Source organism: Harpia harpyja, chromosome 12 (genome assembly GCF_026419915.1).
Source record: "Harpia harpyja isolate bHarHar1 chromosome 12, bHarHar1 primary haplotype, whole genome shotgun sequence".
Lineage (NCBI taxonomy): Eukaryota > Metazoa > Chordata > Aves > Accipitriformes > Accipitridae > Harpia > Harpia harpyja.
The window spans coordinates 34,936,255-34,948,427 of record NC_068951.1 but is presented as its reverse complement, the minus strand read 5'-3'; the positions used below and the strand labels follow the sequence as shown (position 1 = coordinate 34,948,427).

At 40.8% G+C, this 12,173-nt stretch overlaps 1 protein-coding gene across 17 annotated transcripts in view; it reads right to left on the bottom strand.

Annotated features, from left to right (window-relative positions):
- The window catches only part of MCF2L2 (MCF.2 cell line derived transforming sequence-like 2), a 186,823-nt gene that overhangs the window by 141,434 nt on the left and 33,216 nt on the right, over nt 1-12,173 (bottom strand). For 16 of the 17 annotated variants that reach the window (XM_052804872.1, XM_052804883.1, XM_052804874.1 and 13 more), the window contains exon 2: nt 3,045-3,128. In XM_052804872.1, coding sequence (XP_052660832.1) covers nt 3,045-3,128 — 84 coding nt within the window. Of the gene's footprint in view, nt 1-3,044; nt 3,129-3,322; nt 3,549-12,173 lie in introns of those variants that run through there. The other variant, XM_052804878.1, reaches the window with a different exon arrangement.

The window sequence follows — 12,173 nt, the reverse complement described above, 5'->3', positions numbered from 1 at the left end:
ATTTGTGGTTGCTTGTGCTTAATGAAAAGCAGCATGCTTTAAGGAAAAGCTGCAGAGCCGCCTAGCAAAAAAAAAAAAAAAAACCAAAAAAACCCCAAAGTCATTTATGTGTGAATTACTTTAATAACTGACATGAGGCAGGACAGTGCCCAGATCTGTTTTCATTGGATGAAGAAAACAATCTTTTGCTAGAGGAAAAAGAAAGTTACACTTATTTAGAGAAATGCATTTTTGAAAAGTATAGTCATTTCTGGCTTATACCTAAACCTCAGTTTGCAGAAGGCAATAAAGGGACAGTAAGGGAGATTCCTCTTTTTATATTTTACCTATGACCCACTAGTGGTCACCAACAGAATAAGACACTGGGCTAAAGGGACCGCTGAGTAGATGATTTTATGTTCATGATCTTCTTCGCAGGCTGCCATGGGGATTTCAGAGCAGAGGCACCCAGGTTTCCAAATTTAGCTGCAAACTTCACACTGAAATCAACTTAGAAACTATGAACTATACTGCCCTGTTTCTTATTAGGATATTATTTCTGGACTGCACCGAAAAGATTTTAGATAAGCCTGAAAATTCTTCAAATGGCATTTGTTATTTATGTAGATGAGGACATGAGAGACACCTTTTTACTTACTTTTGGTATTTGTTCTTAGTACTTGTATGCTGATGAACCAGTTATTTGCCAATCCCTAACTAAGAAACCCCTCAGCCCTGCCTTCTATGAAGAGTTATTTACAAAGTCTTTAAGCATCTTAGGTTTAAATAGTCTTATTTAAACATCTTTCTCATAGCTTCCAAGAATAAAAGAATTAAATCAAATGTGAAGAGTTGAATTTGCTAAAATAGCAGGTGAGAATACAGACACTGCTGAAATGATGAGTCCATAAAAGAAATATGAAAATGCTTTTTAATATTTACCCTTCACATTTCTGTGCCATGTTTAATGTTCTAGCTGGAACTGGAATAGGTTTTTCTTCCTGTTTAGTAAACCACTTTCTACAAGTTGCTCATTACATGCCACATATAGCTTTTATTAATGGTCTCAAATGTTGCAAGGTAATGGGGTTTAAGAAAAGCAGTCCTCCACATTTTACCGGATAGGCATTGCACATGAGGCACTGAATTCTCAACATGCATGATGTTCTTTACACTGATGTGTTTTCAGGCATTCATGTATCAGTTAAACCAAAGGCCTTGAAAACAATACTGGTTTCAGCAGCTCTGCATACCTGGCGAAAGGAAAAAGCAAGCGGAGCATTCCGGAGAGACCGGCTGATAAGTGTTTTCTTGCTTACAAAGAGCAGACAACTATCCCAGTTATGATCTGACTGAAGTTAACATCAAGACCCAAAAGCTGAACAGTGATTAGATTCCCTGTTCCCATCCTTGTATTTAAGAATATTTTAAAGCCATTTTAGAACTAATAAAAGGGATCTAAGTAGCATTCCTGAAGCAGTTCTTTAAGTGAGGATTGGTTTCAAACTTCACAACAGCCCACAGATTAAAAGACTGTCAACTCCCACCCATCAGTCATTATTTTTTCTGTTAAGCAGCTAGCACCTTACGAGAAAGGGGTGCCCAGCTCTCCCTGACCACCTAATGCTTCTGAGACCTTGTTGTGGCATCTGTGCATTGAAATATCTGGCAGTCAGGTGTGGAGCACTTAACAATATTACCAAGTTACTCACTATCTTCTCCAGTTTGGCACAGCAGAGAGTAAGCACATGGTATGCAGGCAAATGCCTGGACAGCCAAAGGAGAATGTTGCAACATTACCCCACAAAAATTGTCTTAGGACAGATGCTATACTAGCATTGCCTAGTTACCCAGCACTGAGCACAACGGTGGGATGCAAAAGGTTTGAGCAATTTTATGCAGTTGCTGACACTGTTCTGGATGGACGTTTGTGTTTATTAGGAATTCTAGGAAGATGTGACCCTGAGATGGTTTGCTGCAGATGAGAAGGCAGCTGGTTCCACCTCTGCTCCGTCAATACCCTCTGACAAATGCAAAACAGTAGTTATTGAGCTTATGAAACTGCCACAAGATGCTACCTAGAAACCTCCAAAATCAAGTTTTAATGCTCAGAGCTCCATAAAGAATTCTGAGTAACTTAAGATTTGGATTTCATTTGGCAGCTTGGAGTGTACTTAAAAATGTGAAGATGCAGCAAGGATTGGGCCGGCTGAGTCGATCATTTGCAGAGCTGGGTCTGTGTACTCTCTGCACTGTGTACCCAGTGTTCCTCTGCAAGAACCAGAGAGGAACAGGCTGTCCAAGAGTACCTTATTATGACTATCTCTGTATTTTTTGCAAATTTATGATACTTCACTTTGTGTCTATGGGGAAGATGGAAAGCAAATTCTTAATTCCCTTATTTGCAGAACAGGCAGAAACAGACAAAAGGAGTTGCCAGAGGCCATACAGTCAGCAGCAGAGGCCATTTTAGGACCTAGATAAGGATTTCTCTTCTACAGTATCTGAAATAAGTGTATTAAATAATTTGGCAAATATTTCAATATCAGCTATTTATTCGGGGCAGGAACTGCATCATTTTGTGTGATTGCAAACTTCAGGCAAACAAAGGAATATGTAATAATCAAATCTTTAAAAGATTAGAACCTTACACTTTAGAAATGAATCACTTCTAAAACAAAGGGAAATGAGGAAGAGGGGGAAGGTCATGAATAACTCCCTGATAGACCAAAAATCTTTTCCCACAAACAAGATGCTTGGACATTGTGCCAAGATATGTACAGAAAGATTTGTTTAATTTCTTACCCTCTAAATCTGTTCTCACACACACACACACACATTGTGGAGAGCATGGAAATTTAACTTGCTTTAAGAAAAACAAGCACAGCAAATTGGCATTTATCAGTTCCATACACTGTGAATGTCTGATTGTAACAGCACTTTTCATTAACAATATAAAAATACTACTGCAACTGCTGTACAGAGCTGAAGGGTGACAGTCAGCATGACAGATTCCAATACGTTTCCAAGAGAATCCAGGAGAGTGATTACCAGCAACTTCTTACCTGACAAGATAGCAAATTGCCTGTGGAGCTGCTCTATTATATCCACTGCAACCAGCGGCCGTATCTCCTGCTGCATGATTTCATCTGTGCAAGTGAAAACAGAAATCTTCAATGAGTTAATAAAACCTTAATGACAATTTTTCCATCCTTTAAGAACCGAGCAAAACAAAGATGACACTCAAAGGAAAAGAGGCTGGCTTGACTATTCATTCAGGTGTTATATGACTATCATGGAGAAGTTTATGATACTTACAGAGTCTCATCTTCAGCCTACTTACTTTATCTATCGCCTTGTGATTTCAGAGACAGCTTTTCATAAACCAGCTCCAGTAGATTTGCCAGAGCTTGTCACAGGTTTGCTCAAGCTGACAGCCTGCTCCTTACTACTTCATGTTCCATACTAAGCCACTGCATTTGGCCTCCCACATAAAGCAGCTTTTCAGTCTTTGAAACAGTAAAGTCTATTTCAGATACAGTGCCATGTTCCACGCTGACCTCCTTGGTCTCTGCTTGAGGACTTTGTGTAACCAACCAATCCAGAACAGTTTCCTTTGCTGATGCTTTTTCCGCTACAAGCAAATACATAGTAAAAGGAGGAAATAAGGGGCTGTGAGGCTTTCTTCTCATGAAAACAAAGCCTGTTCTTTTGAAGTAAACACCGAAAAGTTAAAAAATAACTTGGCAAGCAGCTGGGGAAAAATCATTACAATTTTTGTGTGATCTATTCAGTGACCAGCAACTATAATCTCACGTTTTGCTAATTTGATCTCTTTCTGTAACATGAGCACCCAATTGCTCTCCCCACTCTTCACCCCAGTCTAGACCAGCGACATTTACTGGGGAATATCTGCCAGTTCCAACTGGCTAAAATACTTTGGTGCACCTGGTTTTAAACAAACTGTCCAGAAAAAGAGAGGGAGGTCAGAGAGGTCAGAAATTAGCTTCTTTCTCCTGCATCCTAGTCTGCTGCCCAAAATACCATCTCTGTCTTGCTTTCAGACACCCACTCTGATCCTTTCCATAGCTAGGGTTTCTAAATGACACAATGTCACTTGGAAACTTTTCTGTTCATTTTCAAACACTTCACTAATGCCTTGAGACAAAGTAACTGAAGAGGTTGTGTCATTGTCCTCTCCTAGACAGAAGGTGACACATAATATGGAAAGAAGTTGCATAGATTTTGGCTGCTGCACAAAAGGCAATCATTCCAAGCAATAGAAAAAATAAAAAATCTTAAAGGGGCTGATTCTGCAAATCCTCCCTTTGAATTAAAAAAGGGAAAAGTCAAACTAGGATGAGTGATGTTTTTGACGTGGGACCTTCATTTCCATCCTGTTTATGCAGCCCACTATCAGCTTCTCTGATTCTTGACACTGCAGGTGGCTAAGACCAACCGGAAAAGCAGACTAATGAATCACAGCTAAAGTGATTTCAGTGATGTTCATAGAATTTACTGTAATTTCAGTCTGCTGCTATGGTCATGTATTTACACTGTTGCACAGAGATAGCAGAGCTAAGGCTTAGCTTTGGACACAGACTAGTTTATTTTCACTCTGAGCAGAGATATACTGCTCTAAGTAATACAGCTGGGTGTCTGCAGAGCGCTGAGCCACGCAGTTATAGCCCAAGAGCCCTGCATGTCAGCATGTGAGCTATCCTCACTTATTAGAATGTGTGATTCCTAGTCACCAAATGTATTTTATACTACCTTTCCTCATCATCTGAATGGAGCCCAAGAGTTGTCCAATATCTGAGTCTGACTGTGTCAGGTACAGTGTGTATATATAAGAGACCAGTGAGACTCAAGATCTCCTGAACTGGTGGGGGCTGCAGGTAGGGAAGAGAACAATTTGTTTCAAAAGGCATAGTGGGACAACTTAGATTTGTGGCTTATTCTCTCAGTCAAAACCTGAATATACAGGAGAGATCACAACACATCAGAAGGTAAATACAGCCTTTGTAGGAAAACCACCATATCTTCTCCCCACCCCAAGGCACCAGAACTGCAACAAAGAAAATTACATCCCAACACAGCTTCGCAACAGCATCTTACACACAGACTCATGACAACCTCCAGATATGACCCTGTCAAAACCAAGAGAGTTTGCCTTTGCTTGGGATGGCAAGAAACCTTACAAAGCCCTATTGTTCCCAGCTGATTGACGTTGCTTGTAAGATAAGAGATCCTGGTCATTCTGCCAGGTACAAATACATTCTGAAACCAGCTCAAGGTTTGCTTTTCTCTCCAGACTTCACAGAGCAGGAATTAAGAGTGGGATCTGCCTTATCTCTGCCTTGATATCACGGCAACTTAACCTTGGGCTCTGATGCATTACGCTACTTCCTAGCAGCCACAGTGCAGTGGTTGTCTGGACCACCCCATCACACCCTCTTTCCTCCAGCCTTGATCACTACAGCAGAACTGCTAAAATCAATGCACATCTACCTGTAAAAGTGCCCTGTGCTACACAGGGTGCCGCTGGTGGATGATTTTCCAGGGTATCGCTGACATGGTTCTGAAATCTACTTGGAGAAAATAGACTCATGTCCTTTCTCTCAACATGACCCTCATGACTATATTTCACAAGGCTTCTATAACAAACAGGCCAAAGGGACCAAAGACTGCACAAGGCCAGAACAGGGCTGGTCTGTTCCACTCAACAAGCATATGCTCTTCTCTGTACTATATTTGCTCTGCAGGTGCTGAAAGAGAGTCATTCTCCAGGACTGGAGCAGCCATTAGGACCTTTTCATCAGCAGGGCACTCACTTGCAATTGATTTTAAAGTAGGACAAAAGCCTGCAAATTTCTAGACAGAGCAACAGAAAGGCTAAAACAGTAACACTGTTCTGAGTCTTTCTGTCTGTAGACACCCCAGACCTGAGATAAATCAGTGTTATGGTCTGTGGGAATCCATTGAAATGGATAGTAAAGCTAAACTCAGTACATCATATTCAGCAAGTTATGTTCAGTTTCTCAAAGGAAAGCCCACTGAACAGCTAGGGACAGAGAACTGATTTCCATTCTATGCCTTGACAAATACAACTAGCAATCCTATTCACTGGGCTTTGCTTTCAATACAGCACATGGTCACTTAGAGACTGAAGGACTGAACAGCCTCCTGATACCCCCACAGGTATCCTACTGACCCCAGCTGACATTATTCAGCACAGCTGAGTACCATGCTGCAGCAGTAATCTCATCCCTCCTCCCACAGCTTTTTCTTGTCTCTATATCAAACATCCATAAATCCTTAATCCTTAGACATCAGGATTCCCAGAGTCTGTTTTATCCCCTTCTGACAACATTTTTGTGCATAGGAGGGACATGTGGACTGGCACAGCAACACCTGTCTTATGCATCTGTCACAGGCAAAGCAGGGGAGTCGGAGGACCCACCCAGTTGGAGGTGGTTTATAGCCTGCCACCCTGAGTTGCTGTGTTTACCTATTCCCCCAGCCCACCTAAAGTGAGTTTTATGCCAATTCATTATCTATATTGTGGCAGCACAGAGATCCCAGCCAACAGCCACATGGTACTCCAGGTTTTGAGTAAACTGAAAGAGGCAGGTATGCATTCCCAAAGCAAACAAAATAACAGTAACCCATTAAGTTTTTCCTTTTTTACTTTGCACTTTCCCCCATGCATGTCCATAATGGGATCTGTGGGGGAAACTGCAGAGTAAAAAAGGAAAGGCAAAACAAAATCATTTTGAATATAGAAGGTTATTTATTAGAAAGCAGAGAACACCATAAACCTGATTTCACTGCTACCTGCTTAAGAACAGCATGTTGATAGCCCTGTTTAGAGTCAGATAAATACTACACCCAATGAACAAGCAACAAAAAGGTCCTGTAATCTATGAATATAACTCTCAACAGGTACTGACAAGTGTCTCCAGATCATGGGTCAAAGACTTCTAACATCCTTCAGACAGTCTACTTGAAGTGTTTCTGATTCACTATAATAGTGATAGATATGCCCTTTTCAAACCACAGTTTGGCAGCAAGATGGAGGCAGAAGAAAGAAAAATGGCTGGTTAGAGGTGACTATAGCTGAATCAAAAAACAGCAAAAAAACCCCCAACCCACAAGTAAGGAAAAAAAAAAAAATCAAAATAGTAATTAAAACAGAGCTTAGACTCTCAGAACCGAGAAACGTTGGAGCATCCATTGAAGAAAATACTGTTGATTTCAGCATCCAGAAGATGCAAAGATATTATGACAACTGTGCAGTCCCACAGGTAGACAGGTGCACTCAGGTTTGGGTGACCAGGACTGAGCTTATGCCAAACAGTTGCAAAAATGGAGCAAAGGTTTCTACAATGGATGAGACAATCACAAGGAAGCTCAACAGAAACGGAACATGAACTAGAAAATGTGCCACCATCTCTAGCCTCCGAGAGACTTGCTCATCCCTCCAGGGTAACAAACCTGCCCATACAATAGCTTGCTTTTGACGTTTGCCAATATGAAGGCATGATTAATATCAACTAGTCTTGAGCAAAACAGAAATTCCACACACACCCCCCTTCATATAGCTGCTTTATTAACTTGCTCTAAAAATAGCTTGGTTTCTGGTTTCTAAATATCCTTTTTCTACCAGAAGTATTTTGTGGTGTAAGGATAAGATGAAGTAATAGAAACAAGAGCTGCAGAGTGCCAGTTAATTCTCATCAAATCCCCTGCCTGTGCAAGAAGAGCCGTGTGGGATTTGCTGTAAAACCCACACTCAGCAGGAGACATTCAGATGACGAGAAAGGTGGTATAAAATACATTTGGTGACTAGGAATCACACATTCGAGTAAGTGAGTGCAGCTCACACACTGACATGCTGGGAGAAGAAATTGTAGCAGAAGAAATTAGGAGGAGACTGAGAAAATCTGAGGAAACAAGGGAAGGTGCCTCGTGAGCCGAAATGGCAAATCAGATCACGTGGCTACAAAACATCAGTAGCTGTAGCCAACAGCACACAAAGTCACATTTGCCCTCTTGCACCTTCCTCTAGGATAGTGCTTAGAGGTAGTTACTCTCCAATACTGATGAATTTGTAACACCGTCACAGCACAGAGCTTACAGTCGAAGTCCCAGTCCTTGGAAACATACAATTACCTAGGGCTGCTGAATTAATCTTTGACTAAAAGAAAAGCTTGAAAAAATTCTTAAAAGCAAACCAAAAGACACAGGTCTGGGTTTGTTTTAAAGCCATGACATTTTGCCTAGCATTAGTGAGCATTAATCTGTTCATATCTTCCACTAACTTTATCCCAGAAGGCTCTGTAGCCTTCTTGGTCCGTGTATTGCAAGCCACAAGCCTGCAGGAAGTGGTGTTCAGCCTCTTGTGCAGAAGTGATGTATCATTTTCCTGTGGGACAGATACCACAGCTGAGAAAACCCTGCTTTAGGCTGACATGAGCTGATACTGAGCTAACAGCTGCAGGTTCATAGACTACTTCAGAAAAATTTATTGATGATAGGCATGTTTTAATTCACTACACAGGGACCCAAAAGTCAATGGGAAGGTTTTAGGAAGCTGACAAGCCGCAGGAGCTTGACAACCATCTTGCTAATATCTGCAGAAGAGATTGGACAACCCCTGGTCACTTCAGAGCAGTCCTGTCTTCTGATAAAAAGTCTGTATAGCCATGCAACTAAAGATCATATCAAAACATACACCGGCCAAGTGGCTGGAACATGGTTATCTTGGCAACCTTAACTCAGGCATTTCCTAGCTTCTGTGTGATTATTCCTGTGGTTTTAACTTTTTTTAATTGAAGAGGAAGTTACACATAGCTTCTCAAATTTAAAAAAGAAAAAAGCTTAATTGATCAAACAGTATTATGTGAAACAATGCCAATCCCCTACATAGGTCACCAAAGTTGAATCTTTACACATACCATGCAGTTCTTCATTACTTGAGCTAATTGAATTTGCCAGGACAATTAAAATCTGAAGAAGGATGTGAAACTAGAGGAAAAAAAAAGAAACAAGTCAGTTCATCAACTCTTGGGTCTCCTCTTAAACTGCTATAAGTTCAATTCCTAGCAGAGACCAGTTTCACTGCAGAAGAATTAGGCCTTACAGTTTTGCTTCGTGAGGTTTTCTACCAAGGGGGAGAAAAAGAAAAGCAATTACTATAGCCATCTGTCTGACACAGCTTCTCCTCCCTCCCAGATCTCTAGGGAGGCTAGCTGCAACTGTGCTATCTAATCTTTAAGGGGAAAGCCATTCAGTTACGCTTCATAATTCCTCACTCAAAAATGAAACATGCTCGGGCTTCCCCACCACCACCACACTTGCCTGTTTTATTTCTCACCACAGCTGTATGTATTCCTGCAGCAGGTCTGGAGCACAGTCTATAGACTGCCACCTTTAGAGCTCCACCAACAGCAGCTGATTAAAAGCATCAATGAACATAATCTTGTTCCTTCCCCTCTTTGAGCAGACAGAAACTAGTTTACATGTTAATGACAACTAATAGTTTCCAACAGTGTTGGAAAGATGACCTGCTGGAGTGAAAGATTGGACTGCGCCAAGCAGATTGACACAGCAGTGCCTGTTGCTCCATGAAAGACAACCAAAGGCAACCAGCCATAACAGGACACGAGTTTATTTTTTAGTGACTGAATGCTACAACTGCCTGGCCTTCTGTTGTCTAGAGGAGGGGGTTGCTTCAATACCCCATCTGAAGTCACTTATCTTGGAATAATGGGTTACAAATTTCCAGAGCAAAGTTCATCTCTTCTTAATGACAGCCTAATATGTAATTCACAGGGAAGACAGCTGGGAGTGAAAGAAAATCTTTGCTAAAACGTAGAGTACATCAGCCTACTTCTACTCTGTGCAAGCTCAGTCAAAAATTACCCTCAGAGCATTCAAATCAAAATTGTGGATTTGGGGAAAAATCGGATTGCTGATGTGATGGAAAAGAGTCGGGTAGGGTTAAGCATAAGGTCAGAGATTTCATTTTAAGAGCATGAGAAGACACCTAATGTTATGTGTTCTTACTCTTTTTAAAAAGTACCAAAAGGCAACACACAAATCCAGAGTTTGAAAGTTGCAAAGTACCTACAGTTCAAATGTTCTTCCAAGTCCTGTGTCTCCTTGCCATGAACAACAACAGTCAGCTAAGAGTCTAGCAGAGCTACATTCAATTTCAAGAATTACACACACTAAGGAGACAAATTTGCATGTCTTCACTGATAAGGTTTAAGCAGGCCAAAGGATTTGAAAATATTCTGTCCCACCAGAATTCCCAATGCAAACCTTTAAGCAAAACATTTCCCTCCCTGAAGGCCAAAAAGAACTTCAAAGTTATTACATCAGCAAAAGAAGCTCTTGGTTTGGGTTTGATTTTTTAAATTCTATTTATTTCTCTTTCTCACCATTTGTGCCCTTTGTTTACTTTTTGAAAATGTTTGTTTATTCTTTCAGCCCAGACAGAGAAACAGCAAGATCAGTTACTGATACAAGCTGGCTATGCTACAGATTGTTTGCTTTAAAGAGGAAATAAAAATCCAGCTATAAACAGAAAGGAAATCCCATCCTTTCCCTTATTCTTCTACACATTCCCACCACCTCTTTTTTTGCTAACCCATGTTGAGTCAACTGAAAACTAAGCCAGGAAAAAAGATATTGTAAATAAAGTGAAGCAATCTTTTTCTTAGTGGATTGCTTCTTATCTGGGTTAGTTCTCTGCAAAGGAGCTTGAAGGGTACAAGCACTAGTAAGGCATGGGGTGGGAAATGACAAGGCCAGGACTACCTCTTCCAGCAGAGAATCACACTTGGATCAGCTTAGAGCAAAATACAAAATGCAGCACAGGTAGGTGACTGGTGTCATATTTTCTCTCAGATCATTTGCTAACCAAGCACAACTGTAAAACTTAAAGTGTATTTGTTTAAATGCAATTTCTATTCTCATTAAAACCAAGTTTCATAGCAAAGTTTGCTAACTAACTTTCATAAGAGAAAATATTCTTCTATAATATTTAAGTAATTCTGGTTCATGTTAGGAGGCATCCCTTAAAGTTTTGGGTTTTTTTTTAAGTGTAACAGCAAACCCAACTTTGTGTACACAAATGTAGAAATCTGGACAAGCAGGGTTAGGAGCAAGATTCCAACTGTCTTGAGTGATGCACTGCTGATATGCTCTGATCCCTTGAGAAGGGACAGGTCTAGGCCATGGTGTGGATGGAAATGCCTTGCAAGTGTTCCCAAACAAGGTCCACAAAAGAGGGAAAGGTTAGAAATGCACATGTTTCTCTGAAGAGCTCAAAAACCTATGACCCTCAGTGTCTACCTGGGCAGAAGCTGAACTGTTGCCTGATGTGATCTTCTATTGCACAGCAGATCTGCTCTTCATTATGCTACGTCACAATCAGTATTTCCAAAGCATTCTGTGCAGCCTAATGAAGGACGTACAGCTTTACCTGAGCTTTGCTCTGCAGGAATATTAAACATTTCTTCTAAGTCTTTCAGCAAATATTGCTCAAATTACTTTGGATCACTACATTTTTCAGTTCATCTCATTGACTAAATTTGATGTTCACTTTTAACATAAAATTACAGAAATGGAGAGGTCACAGATAGAAAAGACCTGTTTAGTGGCTGTGTTTTCCCATGCTCCAGGAGTGGTTACAGACTAAGTTAAACAAGTCGTTTTTACAGGCAGGCATTAGGAGTCTACTGTGGCTGACTTGGAAGGGGCTGAAAAGAGAGCTGTTTATATCAAAGAACTGAAATCATGTCCTCTCAGCTGGAAAATCCCCTCACTTCCAGTTTCTTAAGTGGGTATGTTGGGCCACTGCAGTATATGGAAAATCTTACCACCCTAAAAATGCAAACCCATTAACATACACCTGTGCTTGAAGTTTACTGAATGAAAGATTCAAGACAGGCTCAAAGCAGTCATTAGTGGCGACCTCCAAAAGAGACATTTGAGTGCTGTCCAAGTAGAAGGTAAGGACTACGGACAGGCAGACATCAAGGTGGCAGGGACACTGGGGAGAATTATAACATCCAGTTATTTGCAGGTTAACATTGCCACTACATAAAAGGGAAATTTCTAGGTTACCCTCAAGATCACACCAGCCATTAGCAAACTGGAAGGACTTTTCAAGGACTTGCTTG